We start from the raw sequence: 21,536 nt of genomic DNA on the forward strand, positions 1-21,536 counted from the left end.
CGGCAACTCCAATAAGACTTAACTGCATATTGATTTTAAAAGAAATGGCTGGGAAGTTCACGATTCACAGGTGATTAACCAATGGCTTGGGATGTTGGCATGACGTTTGAAGAGCACATTTAAGTCAAGTCAAGTCACGTTTATTTATATAGCGCTTTATTCAATACAGATTGTTTTAAAGCTGCTTTACAGTGATAACCGGAAAAAGATTCAATGATGCAAACAGAGTCAATTTCAGTATAAATCAGTTCTGCAGAAATTTATGTCATCGTCCAGCTCAGTTCAGTTCTCATTTAGAGAATTAAAACTAATCTATATGAATTTTTCAAAGAGACTCAATCGTTTTATATGATAAGTTTTAATGTAGGCTTTTATTCACATTTAAAGATTCATCAACTCACATTTAAACATTTATTCAACTCGCACATCAGTTGTGGTAAACGGAAGCTCACGCAAGTTCGCTTGAAGTGTGATAACCAATGAGGTTCATTCTCGTATTATGCAGCACGTTTGAGCTTCTGCAAGAACCAATGAGGTTCATTCTTGTGTTACGCAGCACGTTTAAACTTCTGCAAGAACCAATGAGGTTCATTCTTGTGTTACGCAGCACGCTTGAGCTTCAGCAAGAGGTTTGTTCTCACGCTTCAAGCTGGTTTGGTTGAGCTTCTGTTTATGTTCGCTGATCAATGTTTATAAGTGAATAAAAGCCTAAATTCAATCTGTTCATCATATAAAGCGAACGAGTCTTTTCATAAAATGTGGACTAAACCGCTCAATTCACATGGATTCGTTTTACGATCTCTTTATGATTTTTTTTTTGAAGCGTCAGAGTCTGCGTAGCTGTCAATGGAGGGACAGAAAGCTTTTAGATTTAATAAAAAAGATCTTCATTTGTGTTCTGAAGATGAACGAAAAGCTTATGGGTTTGGAACTGTGAATAATTAATGAAAGAATTTTTACGTGAACTAACCACTTAACATAAGTTATATTATAATACGTTTATATTATTTATATATAATATAAGTTATATACATCACATCGGCTGTTTCTTGTCAAAGTACAAATCTCCAATTAAAATAGATTTATAAGACATTAGCAAGTGGATAAATAAAATAAACTTAATTTAAACAAGTATTTAAAAATGTATGTGTTTAATATGTTTAATAATACATATTAAATTAGGTTTATATCAATTTTGCTTCTCAAGTGAATTGCTTTGTTTTAAGGATTTTGCCAGTGTATTTCCTGTTGCTTCTCTTCTGTCTATGAACAAAAAAATTAAGAGATTCAGGAGCTCCGAGCTACTGAAGAAATACTCTAGATACAGTAAATAAAACCAGTTTATATTCAATGTCACACAATTTCTTCAGACATTTGCAAAACTTGCTAGGCGACATGTTTTATGCGGTTGCAAGGGTATACTTTGTGTTTGCTAGATGGCTTCTTACCGGCACCAAGCCAAAATAGCCCCAAGGCTTTATAGTAAATTCCAATCATTTACACAAACAAACGCCTCCTTAACATGTCCTGAATTGTTTATTGATACTTTGTGTGACAAGTTACATGTTAAAGTGTGACTGGTATATCCTTGCCTTTGCAAGCACCACTATCAAAGAAAGAAAAATGGTTTTGTACTTTCGAATCTTACAATAGAGCGCAAAGATAATTGTAGTCATGAAAACCAGATGAATCCTAGTGAATCTTAACCATTCTCTCTGTCTGTTCCTTGTTTTTTTTTATTGAGTGGAGCTCAACTATTCTCAATAACTTATTATGTCATTGTTATAAAGACAACATTACATTGCAGATGGATGCCATTACACCAAATACCATCGATCTGTCCAGGTGCTGAAGCCTACACTACTTTTAGAGGATTGTTTTGTGAACAAGCCCTCTGGGTCATCGTGATCAGCGAATGTAAAACTGCTTTTCACAACGTCTATGAAAACTTAAAAGACTTGCTGAGCAACATCTGGTGAGTTGCTCCTGGGTCGCTTTTGAATTAGAACAAACATGATTCCGATATTCAAGCGCTCCTAAAATACTAATGGAATTGGACACCTGCCAACCATCATGATAGCAGAATGATGAAAGATCTCAGAAGCCATTATGAACCCAGAATACTGTGCAGGGAACCCCCTCCAACTATATCACAAGCACATTTTTCATAAGGCGCTGTGAAAGACGTGCATAAGCAATATTTTTCCCTCCTATGAGTGACTGATGGTTCTCATTCCCCCATGATTTCAGCCTGTCGCTCAGAAAGCTCACGGCCTGCGGAGGCTGAAAACTATAAAGCAAAGAAGAGTGACTCTCTTTGATAGCATCATTATAGCATCAGCAGCACAAACGAGTGAAGGCACACGCAAAACTTGTTTTTGTTCCGCCACCTCGCAGGTGCACTCGAAGAGATGATTGGTTGGAGAACGTGGGGAGAACAGAAGGGCCTCTCAGCATGAACTCAGGAAGAGTAGGATAACATCATGGACGGGTTTCATCCATTCTGCCATCCCACACGGTCTCACCTGGCAAAGAGATTCAGCTAGAGGCTGAAAAACAGGCAGGAGAACGAGGTGCGAACACATGTTTTGTGGCTTTCTGTTTTGCGATTGTCCTGATGGATGGACTTTAATATCTTCTATTCAATTAAGTTAACAAGCAACCCACAAGTGACCATTGCTAGCAAAATTCACTAATTGTTTGTTTTAAAGCTCACCCAGGTCTGTGTTGGGGCTGGCAAGTAGCTGCTTGAATTTATCCAATCGAGTCTTCTCTCTCACCGTCATGGGCGGAGCTCCTGAGGCATTTTGGTCTGAAATGCGGGCAACTAATGGAATGATGGGACGCACAGGAAGTGACTGCTGTTTCTGCAGGGTATTGCGAGCTAAACAGGACAGAAAGACACAAATATTAAGCATGGCATACAGTATATACATAGTAGGCGCCAAAGCTGTTGTGAATCTGCTTTACTGAAACTGGCAGATTTGAAGAAAATTACCGTTATTTGGCAAATACATAAATGACAGACAGTTACATACGTATTACCAAAATGTTATCATGTAAGCTGTATGGTACACCTCAAACAAGGGAATTTTTAGCAATTTATAGTGTTTATACTAGGGCTGTGCAATTAATCGAATTTTGATTTCAATTTCGATTTTAGCTCCCAACGATCTCCAAAATAGTACAATCGAGTAAAAACGATTATTTTGTCATGTTATTTTGTCTTGTGTTCTGAATGACTCGCGCACGCGCACATCCGTCCCTCCCGAAGCCTTAAACTCTCTCAGCCTCATAAACTGCAAGCACAATAAACTTCACAATAACAATTGGCTAATTTAATATAGACTGGAGTGAGACCATAGACGCCTCTCGAGCTGTCGAGATCTCTTTAACATCTAAAATTTCATTCATTTCTGCTCGATCACTGTATCGCCTCAGTTCAAGCGAACGGCAGCGCGCGCGCACATGGCCTGATCATCTGTTCCGCTTTACAGCACGAAACACATCGAGAATGAACACAGGGAGCGACATAAAACGTGTCTGTTTGTCCGGGAAAAGGGGATTTTTAAGTTTCAAGTGAAAGAGCGTTTTACTTGCCCGACCGATCGAAACGCGAGATGGTTTTGATCTTGTACAGTCAGTGTAAACAGAGATCGGTAGTTTCTGGAAGCTGCGCTGCCTTTGTGTGAGAGAGACATACAGTAAGTGACAAATCAAAACAAATGAGCCTAACAGCTCACACAAAAACTCACAGAAGAAACATACTGAGGTAGAAATGTTGAGTTTTTTTTATTTATTATAGGCTATATGATATAGTTAAGTAACATAACACGACTAAGGGCTGTTCTATAATATCACGATTGCAAATGTTACACTGAATTTATAGTTTTATAAACAAGTAGCCTAGTTTATATGTAGTAACTTACATTTTAGACGGAATATTGACTGGTTTTGTTCTATTTCACCGACGAAAATAATTACAAAAGAAAAGCATCACTAAGCGCTGTGTTTTGTTACTGTGTGATTTATTATTTTGAACGAATCGTTTTAATGAATGACTCAATGATTCATTTATTAAGACGGTCACTTGTCGCCACCTATTGATTTATTGTTTAAAGGCAAAGGCATCATTGATTTTATTTTTTATTTTATTATTTGTTTAAACATTAATCTCATAATATTTACACAGTTGTAATTTTGCAGTGTAAATTAATTTAATAGATAACAGCCCTTTTTATTAAAACTGAATTTGATAAAATGTAAGAATTTGACATAAAACATATTTAGTAAGGTTTAATAAATTGTCCTTTATAAAGGCAAATAACGCCCTGGTGACCCCCTACAACTAATTACTTTGTAAACATGTCACCTTTTTCACCACTTGTGAGTTTAGAGGTCTGTTTAATATTTCAAAAAGTACAATAAATGTTAAAATTTAGATTTTTTTAAGAATTGTTGAAAGGTGTCTTTTAATAAATGCAACATGTTCCCAAAGTCATGTGAAATAATCGTGTTACAAAATCGTGATTTCAATACTGACCAAAATAATCGTGATTATGATTTTTTCCATAATCGAGCAGCCCTAGTTTATACTAATCAGTGAGTCCACGAACGGCTTGGGTATGCAGAGCATTCCCAGCTTATAAATGTATATAGAGCCATTCAATTGTCAATATTTCATCATGTCTTTCATTTTAGTCCGTTTTAGGTATTTTTGTCAAATTTAGTAAAAACAAAATAACATCTTTTGTTGACAAGATTGACTCTTCTCATTCATGAATCACAAGCAAAACAAATTTAACTGCCACACTGTGCGCAAAAAAAAAAACAAGCAGGGTTATTTTTCAATTATGATGAGGTTAATAAACTAAAGATAGTTTCTTTAAGTTTAGGCATGGCCAAAATATTACCCGTTTTTCCAACCCTTACCGAGTTTAGCCCTCAAACTGTTTAGTTGAAAGTGTCTACAGCAGTCTTTGACTGGACGGTCAAAAAGTCATTTATACAGCCGTACCACCAGTATAAAAAACAGCAATTAGGTAATGATGATACGTTTTAGAATACAGACAGGGGAAAAAAACACATTTGATACACCTTAATGATTTTACAGCTTCTTGCAATGATGTAGCTTAAAAACAACAGCTACCAGAGCATACCTGCATTAACATTCAGCTGGGCGTCACTACAGGACTTTACCACCCTGCCATTGACTGGACCACTTTCAACATCCAGTCCATCTTGATCGGGGTTTGTGCTGATTGGTTCCTGCCTGTCTAGTAGGCGGGGCAGTGGCTCTGTGTCCTCTGGGGCTTTGAAGAGTTTGAGGCGGGGCGTCTGAGGCGTAGATTGTGACTGGACAGGGGAAGATGAGGACTGTTTGAGACTGAACATACAGTCATCCTCTTCATCATCAAGGTCCCATGCATCATTGGTGCTCCGGGCAAATTCATGGAAAGTTGCAGGTTTTTTGGATTTGGTGTTCACACTGCTGGCCTTTGGAGTGTCTTTTAATCTATAGCAAAACAAAACATAGCTTTTTAAAGCGGCTATATTGCACACACTAATATATAGATTGTTTACAGTAAGAAAGGAAAATGCATGACAAATGAACAACAAAAATCAAAAATGAAATGTTGCAAAATCTTGCATTTAATAAACATGTTTAAATGGATTCACACCACAACTGAAATGCAAAAAAAAACATAAATGAGGAAAGTAAAGGAACAAATAACTGAAAAAGACATGGCTGATTTGCACGCAGACAGTCACCAGCTAGCAGCACTTACGGACGGTGTCTCCGTGGGTCCAAAGGAGGGTGTTGTGCTCCATATACTGGCTGTAAGCTGAGAGAAAGAAAAGCTGACATTTGCTATAAAGAGTCAGAAAAAAAGGGCTGGGTGATCCTGAATACTTTCAGCCTTATGACAATATCTAATATACATCTCAAAATTTACATTTACATTTACATTTATTCATTTAGCTGACGCTTTTATCCAAAGCGACTTACAATTGCTATATGTCAGAGGTCGCACGCCTCTGGAGCAACTAGGGGTTAAGTGTCTTGCTCAGGGACACATTGGTGTCTCACAGTGGATTCGAACCCGGGTCTCTCACACCAAAGGCATGTGTCTTATCCACTGCGCCATCACCACCCAAATTGTAAATACAAAATGTATTTACAATCTCATGTTGTTCCAAACCCATATGATATTCTTTCTTCCATGGAACGAAAAAAAGCAAACTTCTGAGGAATATCCTGACCAGTCCACTATTCTATGTAATGAAAGAGAATGAGGACTGGGAATTTCAAGCTCCAAAGAGACAAAACACCATACAAGAATAATAAAAGTTTAAATCAGAGATGCTACTTATACATGTCTTAACGCCCTCTTCTGAGTCACAAGATAAGGAAGGATAGTGAAACTAGGTCAATGGCACAGCTATGTTCAAAACGAAATTCTAGCTTACTGCATATCACACAATATAAATTGAATACATATTATGATATTTTAATTTTCATGTGAAAAAGAATGCATTATGCAACGATTTCCAATAGTAGCATGCTACATTGTTTTCACATGACTTCATTATACTACAATTCAAAAGTTTGGGGTCAGTAAGTTTTTTTTGTTTTTAAAGACATTAATACTTTTATACACAAGGATGTATAAAATTGATCAAAAGTGACTAAGGTTGTTACAAAATATTTTTTTGCTTTTTCTAATCATCAAATATTCCTCAAAAAGTAATATCATGGTTCCCACAAACATTAATCACCACAACCATTTTCAACATTGATTACAATAAGAAATGTTTCTTAAGCATCAAATCAGCTTATTATTATGATTTCTGAAAGATCATGTGACACTGAAGACTGGAGTAATGATGCTGAAAATTCAGCTTTGCATCACATGAATCAAATTACATTTTAAAATATATTAGCTACATAGAAAACAATTATTTTAAATTGCAATAATACTTCACAATATTACTTTTGAATGGTAGTTAGGGTTAGGTTTAATCTTATTAACCATCTTATCTCATAGCTGGCAATAAGGAAACGGATCACAAATCCCAACAGTTACAACGAAATTGAAGGTCAAGTAACAAGTACATTGCATTATGAGATACAGTAGTGTGCAGTGAGTGCTAGGTTGTATTCTGGACATTTTGGAAGATAATGTCATAAGATATTCAAAGACTATGCATAGAATCAAAGGCTATAGATGGTTCACTCATTTACTATGATGAATGAGGAGAAACTGCAATATGGCGGATTACGTGCCTAAAATATACACTTTTTAATGCCTTTTGAGCATAAGAAACAACATTTATGATTCGAGGTTCAACAGATCACGAAACTCATGGTTCAGATCATATTACGTTTTTTGAGTCATGGATGGGATCATTTTTCACTTTCACCCTATGATGGTTAAACTAAGCAATTAATCTGTGAATCAAATGCGTGCCAAACTGTGAGGCCTGGTCCAGTAAAGATCACGGATCAACTGTGATCCATGCATCCTTATTTATGATGCAGTTCATGTCAGATTTTATTGGTGATTTCAAATATGAAATTTAATCGGAAGTTTGGTTAACAGCTTTGTCCAGCACTTCAAAGCTCTAAATATTATCCAATTTTAATGTTATTTTTAATGTAATGATTTGTAAACCTAAGTTCAAAGATGTAGGAAAACTAACACTGTGGCAATATCTGGCAAACGATCACGTTTATAGAAAAAAAAAAAAAAAAAAAAAAAAACATGAAATTACCACTATACCTAATAGATTAGCCATCTCCACTCCCTAAAGCCCAATTTATACTTCTGCGTCGAACTCACGCCGTAGCTACGTCGTAGGCTGTGCGTAGCGCGCGTACCCTTCGGCGTACCCTGAAGGCTGATTTATACTTCTGCGTCGGACATACGCCGGAGTCTCTACGCCGTAGACTACGCATTGGTTTTTAATTTATACTTCTGCGTCGTTGTCCGCGTTGACGTACGCAGAGGGTAACATGTGAAACCCGAGGGAGCGGTTTGAGCAGACCAATCACAGCGCTTGCGTCTGCGTAGAATTGACGCGTTGTTACATTTTTGGAGAGGTGCACGTCAAGCCCAATTCTCCGCGGAGGCTCCGGCGTAGGTCCGACGCAGAAGTATAAATCAGCCTTAATGTGTGGGTGGGGGGGGGGGGGGGGGGGGGGGACAAAAACATTTCTTCAAATTGTGACTGAATTAAACAGTAAACAACTAAAGAACGCTCCTTTTATAATTACTGAAGCTGCCGGTCAGTTGAGTATTATACTGTTTAATGGTACATTTAATAAGAGTAGAATATTTACATTTTCCTCAATAAAAATTTGATTTTTGCACGTTACTGTTGTTAATAAAAGTTAATTTTATCTGCATATCAATTCAAGCTCAGTGCATTACTGTCAAATCTCAAATTAAAAAACATATAATCCCATTAGTACCTGCACTTATTAATGAAAAAAAAAAAAACAATAGTAATTTTATGATTAAATTAACTTTTATGATAAATTTCCACCCAGCACTACCAAATCAGGCGATGAAATGAACTTAGTGGCACTGGTGCTACTGCTCTCAAATGTTAGCCTGGAGCCCTGACTCTGAATACTCAATACATCCAGCCCTAGTCAGAAACACACAGCCAAAACCAAAATCTAGACAAGTAAAGGTAGTTTAAAACAATTCCTTAGCAAGACAATAGACCTGCTAGTCCTTGGTGACAGCAAAAAATACTTCTCAAATTACAAGTCAAGCACACTGCTGGGCCCTCCACATTACAACAACATATAAATATGAATCTCTACAATATTAGAGGCTACCATGAGTTACTGAGCAATATCCTGCACAATGGTGAGATAAGTCTAAAGACTGCAGTGCTAAGCAGAATTTTTACGGGCAACACAGGGCCATAGGTGTGGTCATATTGTTGAAAGGAAAATTAACGGTATGGTTGCTACAAGGCCCTTTTCTGTTGAAATCAACACAATACTTAATGCATTATGTGCAAATGGGACCACAGAATAATTGGCAAAAACACAATGCAGCTGAAATATGGCTCATCAATTTTTATGAGTACAAAATAAAAGGTAAATTACTTTCAGATATGTAAGCAAACCGCTTGCATTTGCATTAAATATTAGGCTGTGAGCAAGGAGTGTGTTTGAATAAACGAGCAGCTTGCCGGAGGGCAGCGTTATCTTAGACTTGTGGTGTTCCTTCTGCTATCACACACACACATAACTTTTCCACACTATAATCTACATACAAAAGCTAACATAGTGGGACAGCTATCAATGCAATTATTAATTTCCCTTAATGGGAATTTCACTTAAGTGAATTAAACAAGCCCATAATTCATCTATCAACAGACCATTCTGTGTCTTTCTGTGACAGTACTGCTGTGCTGTACCGGGTATGTTCGGTGCCCGCTGATAGACGTTTCTATTTATAGAGTGTTTGATTAAGCATTGAGCATTGCAGTCAATCACAATCATATCTGTTGAGCATGTGAACACAATAGCCTATCAGAGATGCTAGTCAGTAAGTTAGTCAGAATCTGTTTAACCTTATGAGGTTGTGCTTTGTTCAACATGAGCTCGCACACTGTGTAAACACAATGAAAATAAGAGATTCATTGTACAGTTAAGACATATTTATTACAACAGGAGTTTTCAGGAGAGTGCAAAATGCAGTGAGCTTGCTCTTTAGCCTTAGCCTTAAATCTTGCTTTCGGTTTATTATTACCAATTCACAATCTGAATACAAGTTTAGTTTTTCATGCTGCTAAGTACACTGCAAAGTTTCTGGATTGACAAACACATTTAAATGCAGGATTGAATCGGAAACTGCGGTGACTGACAGTGATAACCAAAGACACGGGACAAATGTATTTGTAAGGTACAGTTAGTATGTAACTTTTCTGTTCAAAATTTATATAATGAGTGAGTACAGTTCCTCATGAATCTTTCTTCCAAACCGAGCTTTTGTCTTATCCTGAATCCCTAGGGTATACCTATAATAAGTGTTTATATTCAGACTATCTTAGACTGAGTGGTGGGGCTGGGCAATATGGACAAAAAAAAAATCATATCTCTGTATTATTTGGCTAAATGGCGATATATGGTATATATCAAATTCAGTATATTTTTTCTTTTCTCTCTTTGGATACAAAAATTCGCAATTATTAAAAAAAAAAAAGGTTATTTTCACATCCTGTTTAATGTTGTCACAAACAATGATCATATTGAAGACTATGACAAAAATTCAAGTGAATGTAACCATGCATGTAGCGTAGGCTGTTACTATAGGTGTAAAAAGAAATGGTTAAAATAACATGACTTTCTAACATTGTAATATTACAATTTAAAAACAAAAATAATGCTTTTTAAAGTAGAAGTTAAATCCACTAAAAAAGATGCTAAGTAAAAGAACAGACTAATTATATTTGGCTATTTGGTAACACTTTATTTTGCAGTGTTCTTGTTACATATGTTACATGTAATTACCATAGTAATAACAGTAAATTATGCCTAATTACATGCAATTAACCCTCAACCAAATCCTAATCCTACCCTAACCCTATAGTAAGTACATGTAGTTAATTCATATTACACTGTACTTAAATATTTAATTACACTGTAGCAATGACACCTTAAAATAAAGTGTAACCGGCTATTTGATTACCCCATTACATTAGTCACTTTACAGTTACTGCTATCATAAAAATACACTTGCTTGTAGATTTAAAATTCTAAATATGACATTATTGTCCAACAACAAATATTTTAGCAGAATTCTTATGGTCCAATTCTTTTGCGCTCCGTCTGTTTGGTTCACAGAAATCTGTTAAACTTAGCAGAGACTCGCTTGCAGAAGGCTCATCCATTCCTGACAACAAAATGAAAATATTTGCAAAAATTTCTAACAATTACAGATGTAAAATGTAAGTTATGCATGAGGAAAACACCACATCTCAAACACATTCAACAGTGCAAATATCTGTCAGAGCATCTAATGGGGCAAGCCGCTTTATATCTTACGAGTTGCTTTAAAGGCCTTAAAATAAAGCATTGCTCATGTTCAGGACAAAATTGAATTATGCATGAAGCAGCTCACTATGCGCCCTCCGATATTTTTCAGACGTGCTCTTATCAAACTGTATATCGATATATACACATTATTGCCTCATTCTATATCGTTTAGAAAGAATATATCGATATACCATACAAACTCGACATACCGCCCAGCCCTACTGAGCGGGACGGCTGAGGAGCAGCCCTGTACCTGCGTGACTCGCCATACACATAAACAGAGAGAGGTAACTAAGGCTAATATGTTCTTCCACAAGACACATGCAGTATAGTTTATTAACCGCTAGAGTGACAAAAGTTACATAGTGTACCTTTAATTCAACAGTTTTTGCTCTAGTACTGAAATTGCTACAAAGAACCACACACTTTTACTGGTACAGACTGCAGAAATGTTGGTACCGTAACAACCCTAGCCTCTATTCAACTGTGGCTCATGTTATTTGACCGAGAAGACACCAAGGTTGTCTGGAGGCATCTAGTATCAGTTTTGCATGCTCTGACCCTTGTGTTGAATGAGATAAATGGTGAGGAAAGTGGCCACACCTCTCGTCCACTCATGTTACAGCAGGAACACACCCACTGTGAGCCCTCCAACTGCTGCAGATTCACCCGAACAAGCAACTCAAACCGTCTGGATAACAACCACACCCAAACAATAACAGCAGGTTCATCTTTCCCTTCACAGAGGGGAATTCCATCTGTTTTTAACATCATCTTCATTATGATCTGCTCTTAATACAGCAATTTAAACTTTCTGAAACGATGAGGTCATGATCACTTAAGTAAAATTTTTACATAGGCTACCAATTTTAAGAGAACCGTTTCGAAAAACAGCTCAACGATTCTCAGTTAATAAAAGTTTAGGAATTTTTACTTTATTTAAAGCTGCAGTCCGAAGTTTTTCCTCTTTGTCGCCATCTCTGTTCAAAATCTGCAATTGCAGTTATTTGCGGAATTATCACCTTTACGTTGTGCAATTGTTTTGCAATTTGCACAGAATTATCAACTTTACGTACATTTACAAAAACTGTGCGTTGTGCCTCGGCACGGCATAGTGCGGATGAATCCAATATTTTGCGGCTGTTAGTCACCGTGCCGGTGTGGATACTGGCATTCAGAATCACAGATTGTACTTTTTGGAAGTATGACCAACATAAACATTTTCACAGGAAAATGTAATCTGAACAAGTAACATCCACTTTTGTTCTGATCAACTAAGGGGAAAAGCATTGCAGTAAATCGCGCAGATTAAATCTAACGATTGCTTATATCACTTCAAACTGTGCAAATTATACTTTGTTCTCAAATTGTTAATGTTAACAACATCAGCATTGCTTGACTACATTTAATGCCCTTCTGATATTTATCCTTGTTTTCGCATGGGCCCGGTTGCAGTTTTTTTTTCTTCTGTAGCCAGTAGCCACCTAAAGTCCGAAGTCTTTTGCATTTTACAACAGGTGAGTCTCCAGTTGTCACTGGTGATTGTCGTTTTCACTTTTCTGTATCCGCAATTAAATTGATGTTTAATTATATCAAGTGCTGTGAGAAAAGGCTATAAATCTCCACCTCCAACATCCTCACGCGCAATATAGCCTCTACTATTCGAGACTCCTGTATGTGCACAGATGTGACGTAATGATGCAAAGACATGCTCGAATTTCCCACAGATATCCAGCAGTACCACTGGAATTAAAAACATTATTACAAGCTTACCGTTTTGAATCGAGCTAAGGCAAGCAGATAGTTGTGAACACTGGCTGGTTATGTACTTGCTCAAAAATTTATTTTGGATAATTTTTAACCCAAAAAGTTACAGACTGGTTACAGTTACACAGCTCAAAAATAAAATAAGAAATATAGGCTACTGTAGTGCACACTGATTGAGAGACCATCACTACCATTACCATATAAATAACTTCATATGCGAAATTTCAAACATTCAAAAGTCATTTCACAAGGACACATTAAATTGATCAAAAATGACAGTAAAGACAATTACTGACAATGTTACAAAATATATCTGTTTCAAATAAAATCTGTTCTTTTGAACTTTCTATTCATCAAAAAACCTGGAAAAAAATTGATCAGGGGTTTGACAAAAATATTAAGCAGCACAACTGTTTCCAACATTGATAAAAATAAGAAATGTTTCTTGAGCAACAAATCAGCATATTAGAATGATTTCTGAAGGATCATGTGACACTGAAGACTGGAGTAATGACTGTTGTATTTTTAAATATAGTTTTTATATATATATTTAGGCCTGTCGCGATAGTCGATAAATCGATTAATCGCACGATAAAAAAAATGACCTCGATAATTTTTCCGTCCGCGATAATTTCATTTGCATAATTGTTTGTTATCCGCGACTGAATGACAACTCTCGTTTCCTTAGCGTAGGAGAAGTGAACCCTCTTGTCAGTTGCATTGTCTTTTGTGTGGGGAGGCGGCGCTTGTCAGTCACATGGACTTTGTGTGGGAAGGCGGGAGTGCTTGAGACGACTGCCGAGAAGAGCGAAAAGACGAGACGCAAGTTGTGACATGGAATTGGTTTAAAAGCCCAACGCGACAGCTGCAGTGTGGGAGCACTTCGGATTCAAACCGAATGACCGTGGTGAACCACTTAACCTGAGCGAGCCGGTATGTCGCATTTGTTGTAAAACAGTATCGACTAACAAGTCGACTAACAACGAGTAACACAACAAACATGCACATGCACCTAAAACACAATCATCCGTTGCAGTTTTCCCAGTTTCGAAAAAAAAAAAGCTACAACAGACGGGCCGTCTTTGTCTTCCCGACAGTGCAGCATAACTGGGGCATTTAGTCGACAAACAAAGTACAAACAGGACAGTGCAAAATGGTGTGCACTCACCGACAGTGTAGTTCGCTTGATTGCTAAAAAGATGCTGCCCTTTAGTATCGTCGAAAAGCCGGCATTTCGACGAATGCTGCAAACATTTGACAGCCAGTATGAATTGCCTGGGAGAACATACGTGTCACAAACGGCAATTCCACAACTGTACAACAGCATTAAAGATGACACACTAAACGAGATCAAAGACATCCAATTTTTCTCTGCCACTACGGATATGTGGTCAAGTTCAAACATGACCCCCTATATGAGCTTGACTATACACTATATAAGTGCTGACTGGAGACTGCACTCCAAGTGTTTAGAGACCAGGTATGTCCCAGATAACCATACTGCTGACACCCTTGGAGAAAACCTGAAGTCTGCTGTAGCAGATTGGGGACTGGATGAGCACAAACTAGTTTGCATTACTACAGATAATGGTGCTAACATTGTTGCTGCAATAAGGGATCTTGGCTGGCCATGGCTCAATTGCTTTGGTCACAACCTCCATCTCGCTGTGTCCCATGGTCTGGACAGCAACAAAGATCGGACAGCGCGTGCCATAGGACTCTGTAAAGGTTTGGTCAACACATTCAACCTGAGCTGGCTTAAGAGGAGAGACCTGAGGAAGGCACAGAGTGAGGCTAATCTCCCCCAACACAGTCTAATACTGGTGAGTGGTGTTCAATTCATAGATAAAATATTTATATAATATGCTCATTTCGGCTTATTTTCCCGACCGACAACCGCCGCTCGTTATCCGATTTTTATCCGTTAATATTATAAGATTATAATATTGAATTGGCATTAAGTAAAAAATAAAATTGTCACTTGTCTGTGCTCCGTTAAAAATAAAAATCATGGGTTTATTTTAACGTGCAAACATGCAGAACAGATCAACAACAGAACCTGTATTCACATAAAATTCACGCACCTGCAGCATTTCTGACAGTGACAACAGAAAAAAAACAATAAAATAATATAAATAAAAAACATAAGATAGGCCTACAATAAATATATTTTATTAAGTTAAATAATTAACAAATTATGATGACAAAAAGAAAACACTGAATCAATTTGAAGCTTTGAAATAAAAACGGCATTTTTTTCATCAAATAAAAATAGCAGGCCTACCTTAATCCACAGCTTGTCTAGTTTTATATATATATATATATATATATATATATATATATATATATATATATATATATATATATATATATATATATATATATATTACCATGCAGCAAAAAAAAACAAAAAACCTTTAACATAGTATTATAATCGGTCAAAATGTTTACTTTCGTTTAATGGTTAAATGGTCAATATGAGCATTAATAAAAATAATGGACATGTAAAAAGAAGTTATTTTATTTAAGAATGTTGATAGACAAACTAATGAACAAGAACAATATTATCTTTCACACAGGATGTTGTCACACGATTGGGCACTTAGCAGAAGATGGTAGAGAGGGTGCTGGAGCAACTCCCAGCCATAAGACGTGTCCTGGTTGAAGACAAAAAACATAGCCACCTCAACCCAACCTGGCAGGATGTTGCTGTGTTGGAGTCTATCAACGCAGCAATGAAACCACTGGCTGACTTCACAGACATCCTCTCAGGGGAAAAATACGTCACGGTGTCCTCGGTTAAGCCTGTGTTGGAACTGATATAAGACGACCTTCTCTCTCCAGGCCCTGATGACACTGCACTGACAGCCAGTATTAAACAAAACATGTGCAGGGTACTGACTGAAAAATACAGCTCACCTGCAATCAATGTCCTACTTAGAAAGGCCACCATCTTGGATCCAAGGTATCGTGGCAGCATGGAGGAGGCAGATGCATTCGATGATGTCAAACATCAGCTTGTGCAAGAGCTACTGGACTTAGGACCAGAAGAAAGTGGAGAAGGTACAAGTGGTGAGAGCTGCAGCAAAGCCACTGGAGGAAACGAGGATGAACCTACTGCTCCCGCACTCACCAAGAAGAAGAGGCTGAGTGACCTTCTTCAAAACAGAAGAGCTCGTAATCTCTGTCAGGCACAGGCCCAGGCTGCATTTCCAAAAAGAGTGCAGGCTGATGCAGAGCTGACTAAGTTCCTCCAAGAGGATGCAATTGATGCATCTTGTGATCCATTGGTGTGGTGGCATGACAATCAAAGAAGATATCCTTTGATGGCCAAGTTGGCCCAAAAATACATGTGCATTTGTGCTACAAGCACCAGCTCTGAGAGAATGTTTAGCACAGCTGGCAACATTGCTACTCCTGAGAGATCCCATTTTCTTGTATTTCTTGCACGGAATCTGCCATAAAATCTCCATCTCTCTCTCTCATCATTGGTGTACTGTACATAGACTGCAATTCACTTTTTTTGCTGGCGAAATTATTTTGCAAAAGTTTTTTGCATATGGCTTGAGGCTTTTTTGTTTGTTTGTTTTCAAAGGTCCTAACAGGCAGTTTTGCCTGTTATGGAATGCATGTTGAGCCTATTGTTTATTATTTTTTGAAGTGCAATTTTGTTAACATCCATTTTATTTATTGTTTTTGGTATTTATTCAAGTGCATCTTTTGTTAACAGAGACTGAGAGTCCATTGCTTTTATTGTTTTTGGTTGTTTTGTTCATTGTTATTGTGGATATTTAAAATGTTTTTTAATGCACTGCCATTTTCAGTGTTAAATAGTCTTTGGAAATAAACGTTTATTGAATTTTGAAAGGTGTATGTGCATTATTATGCCATTATCATTATTCTAGATGAAAATGGTCTCAGATCGACAATATTATCGTTTATCGCGATAATTTCTTGGACAATTTATCGTACAGCAAAATTTGTTATCCTGACAGGCCTAAATATATTATATACACACACACACTCACCTAAAGGATTATTAGGAACACCATACTAATACTGTGTTTGACCCCCTTTCGCCTTCAGAACTGCCTTAATTCTACGTGGCATTGATTCAACAAGGTGCTGAAAGCATTCTTTAGAAATGTTGACCCATATTGATAGGATATCATCTTGCAGTTGATGGAGATTTGTGGGATGCACATCCAGGGCACGAAGCTCCCGTTCCACCACATCCCAAAGATGCTCTATTGGGTTGAGATCTGGTGACTGTGGGGGCCATTTTAGTACAGTGAACTCATTGTCATGTTCAAGAAACCAATTTGAAATGATTCGAGCTTTGTGACATGGTGCATTATCCTGCTGGAAGTAGCCATCAGAGGATGGGTGTACATGGTGGCCATAAAGGGATGGACATGGTCAAAAACAATGCTCAGGTAGGCCGTGGCATTTAAACGATGCCCAATTGGCACTAAGGGGCCTAAAGTGTGCCAAGATAACATCCCCCACACCATTACACCACCACCACCAGCCTGCAAAGTGGTAACAAGGCATGATGGATCCATGTTCTCATTCTGTTTACGCCAAATTGTGACTCTACCATCTGAATGTCTCAACAGAAATCGAGACTCATCAGACCAGGCAACATTTTCCAGTCTTCAACTGTCCAATTTTGGTGAGCTCTTGCAAATTGTAGCCTCTTTTTCCTATTTGTAGAGGAGATGAGTGGTACCCGGTAGGGTCTTCTGCTGTTGTAGCCCATCTGCCTTAAGGTTGTGCGTGTTGTGGCTTCACAAATGCTTTGCTGACCAAACCTTGGTTGTAACGAGTAGATATTTCAGTCAAAGTTGCTCTTCTATCAGCTTGAATCAGTAGGCCCATTCTCCTCTGATCTCTAGCATCAACAAGGCATTTTCACCCACAGGACTGCCGCATACTGGATGTTTTTCCCTTTTCACACCATTCTTTCAACTGAGCAGATTGTGAAATACTCAGACCGGCCCGTCTGCCACCAACAACCATGCTCAAAATTGCTTCCCATTCTGATATTAAGTTTGGAGTTCAGGAGATTGTCTTGACCAGGACCACACCCCTAAATGCATTGAAGCAACTGCCATGTGATTGGATGATTAGATAATTGCATTAATGAGAAATTGAACAGGTGTTCCTAATCCTTTAGGTGAGTGTATATACATAGAGGTCCTTCTCAAAAAATTAGCATATTGTGATAAAGTTCATTATTTTCCATAATGTAATGATAAAAATTAAAGTTTCATATATTTTAGATTCATTGCACACCAACTGAAATATTTCAGGTCTTTTATTGTTTTAATACTGATGATTTTGGCATACAGCTCATGAAAACCCAAAATTCCTATCTCAAAAAATTAGCATATTTCATCCGACCAATGAAAGAAGTGTTTTTATTACAAAAAAAGTCAACCTACAAATAATTATGTTCAGTTATGCACTCAATACTTGGTCGGGAATCCTTTTGCAGAAATGACTGCTTCAATGCGGCGTGGCATGGAGGCAATCAGCCTGTGGCACTGCTGAGGTGTTATGGAGGCCCAGGATGCTTCGATAGCGGCCTTAAACTCATCCAGAGTGTTGGGTCTTGCGTCTCTCAACTTTCTCTTCACAATATCCCACAGATTCTCTATGGGGTTCAGGTCAGGAGAGTTGGCAGGCCAATTGAGCACAGTAATACCATGGTCCGTAAACCATTTACCAGTGGTTTTGGCACTGTGAGCAGGTGCCAGGTCGTGCTGAAAAATGAAATCTTCATCTCCATAAACCTTTTCAGCAGATGGAAGCATGAAGTGCTCCAAAATCTCCTGGTAGCTAGCTAAATTGACCCTGCCCTTGTTAAAACACAGTGGACCAACACCAGCAGCTGACATGGCACCCCAGACCATCACTGACTGTGGGTACTTGACACTGGACTTCAGGCATTTTGGCATTTCCTTCTCCCCAGTCTTCCTCCAGACTCTGGCACCTTGATTTCAGAATGACATGCAAAATTTGCTTTCATCCGAAAAAAGTACTTTGGACCACTGAGCAACAGTCCAGTGCTGCTTCTCTGTAGCCCAGGTCAGGTGCTTCTGCCGCTGTTTCTGGTTCAAAAGTGGCTTGACCTGGGGAATGCGGCACCTGTAGCCCATTTCCTGCACACGCCTGTGCACGGTGGCTCCGGACGTTTCTACTCCAGACTCAGTCCACTGCTTCCGCAGGTCCCCCAAGGTCTGGAGTCGGTCCATCTCCACAATCTTCCTCAGGGTCCGGTCACCTCTTCTCGTTGTGCAGCGTTTTTTGCCACACTTTTTCCTTCCCACAGACTTCCCACTGAGGTGCCTTGATACAGCACTCTGGGAACAGCCTATTTGTTCAGAAATTTCTTTCTGTGTCTTACCCTTTTGCTTGAGAGTGTCAATGATGGCCTTCTGGACAGCAGTCAGGTCGGCAGTCTTACCCATGATTGCGGTTTTGAGTAATGTATAGGGGTGTAAATCGGACAGTTCATCACGATACGATACGATATCGATTCTCTCAGCCAGCGATACGATTATTGCCGATACCTCAAAAAATTCTGCGATACGATTACGATTCGATTCGATTCAGGGTTATCAATCGATTTATCGATATTTAGATATTATGTGCCAAGTTTACACAACCAGTTACGTTTATTAACTCACAAATGCATCCAAAAATATATGAAAGTTTAATTAAACTCTTTGAAAATGGCACACCCTCTCCCAATTGGGACATTTACAAGTTGTTTGTTACAAGTTACAAGTAAAAAAAAAAACATGATAGCCTATATGAAAATGAACAAGAACGGAGTTATCTGTTTTTGCAAATGAACTATAACAGAAGAGGTTGTTTTGATTAAGTAATAATAACAAAAAAATACAGGTAAATGATCAAATAAAAGTGCATTGAAAGTATTTTATATATATATATATATATATTTTTTTTTTTGTGTGTGTGTCTGGCAAAAGCAGATAACTCCACATTTCATGTTTCAGAGTTAAACAAAGCCTAGTAATTGCTATGATACTTAATAAAACACTTAATCGTTGTAACGTTAATCTCCTCAGCTGACATCTAACGTTAGACGCCTGTCAAACTTTGTTGTTGTGAATAACGTACACGCGATACAGAGAGCTTTTCCCTCACCACTAACCTGCTGTTTTAGCAAGATTCCGTGAAAAAGTTTCAGATCTTATTTTCCTTTTACGCCATGAAGTTCATCAAGTTCGTTGAAATCCATCCTCGATCACTTTTAATCAGCTTTGACGAAACTCCTCGCAGCTAGCGCGTCTTTTCAAAGTGACTAGCAGGCTTGTCACCCGACCTGAATACTGCGCAGTGCTCACTGATTCGCTAACACAGACTTTTCGGGTTGATTTCACAAACAAGGGTGCTTGTCGTTTCTGCTGTAAAAGATGAACTCGCGATGCCTTGACAGTGGAAAATACCCGCTTTTGTGACAAAGGGTTCTGTCAATCTTGTCAGGTGTCTATTTCAGCTGAGAAAAGTTCCGTGTGAGGATGTGGAGAGTGTCAAAATAAAGGTACCGTATAATCGATATTTTGTGTGTGGCATCGATGCATCGTATCGTTAGACTTTTGATCGATGCATCGATCCATATCGATGTATTGTTACACCCCTAGTAATGTAACAGGCTGGGAGTTTTTAAAAGCCTCAGGAATCTTTTGCAGGTGTTTAGAGTTAATTAGTTGATTCAGATGATTAGGTTAATAGCTCGTTTAGAGACCCTTTTCATGATATGCAAATTTTTTGAGATTTGCTGCTTTTTGATAATTTCATGAGCTGTATGCCAAAATCATCAGTATTAAAACAATAAAAGACCTGAAATATTTCAGTTGGTGTGCAATGAATCTAAAATATATGAAAGTTTAATTTTTATCATTACATTAGGGAAAATAATGAACTTTATCACAATATGCTAATTTTTTGAGAAGGACCTATATATATATATTAAAATACAATTAATAATATTTAACAATATAGGCTAACTGTTCATGACTGTATTTTTGATCAAATAAATGATTAGTAAGAATCTTTTTCAAAAACAAAAACCCCAAACTTTTGAACAGTAGTGAAAGAATTCTCTCCTTTCTAAAACAAAAATAATACAATTACTCAAATATCAGTTACATTATCTGGAGGCATTATTTTAAAGCTATTTTTAATATCTTGTGTAACATGCCCCTGATAAAAAATGTTTTACCTTAAAATATGTTGTTGGGTTTTTTGCCATTTAAAGTCACCGTGAAATCAAAATGAATGATTTTTTTTTCTTTTTGGAATATTGCAGTATTTATTATAAATGATTTGTCCATGCACATAATTTATTTTAATTCATGTGCCCTCGTAATATTTAATCAAAATATTGTGCCCTCCCTCTTGCAGCGATGTCTCTTGTCTTCTCTGATGATGTTTAACCTGGGCGGGACAACCCATCACTCACATCATGAAATCCACCAATAGCAAACCACAACCATCAAATCGATTCCTGATGGACAAAGTCTCAACCAACATTTTTTCTTGTTCAAGAAGCCGTTTCACTCGGATATACGTCACAACAGGGAAGAAAACATTATCGCAACTTCCGTTTCATGACTTTAATAAAAAAAGATTCACTATGATCATAGCATAGGCTAGATTGTGTCCCCTTCAA

General features: G+C 37.7%; 1 protein-coding gene across 3 annotated transcripts in view; it reads right to left on the bottom strand.

Annotated features, from left to right (window-relative positions):
- Positions 1-21,536, bottom strand: part of tbc1d22b (TBC1 domain family, member 22B) — a 61,596-nt gene that overhangs the window by 38,102 nt on the left and 1,958 nt on the right. For 2 of the 3 annotated variants that reach the window (XM_077224257.1, XM_077224258.1), the window contains 3 exons: positions 5,790-5,846; positions 5,160-5,515; positions 2,717-2,884 (listed from right to left, as the gene is read on the bottom strand). In XM_077224257.1, the coding sequence (XP_077080372.1) occupies positions 2,717-2,884; positions 5,160-5,515; positions 5,790-5,846 (581 nt within the window). The remainder of the gene's footprint in view (positions 1-2,716; positions 2,885-5,159; positions 5,516-5,789; positions 5,847-21,536) is intronic. The other variant, XM_077224260.1, reaches the window with a different exon arrangement.

This window comes from Siphateles boraxobius, unplaced genomic scaffold, assembly GCF_051911475.1.
Source record: "Siphateles boraxobius isolate OS27281-9 unplaced genomic scaffold, OSU_SipBor_1 9, whole genome shotgun sequence".
NCBI classification, from domain to species: domain Eukaryota; kingdom Metazoa; phylum Chordata; class Actinopteri; order Cypriniformes; family Leuciscidae; genus Siphateles; species Siphateles boraxobius.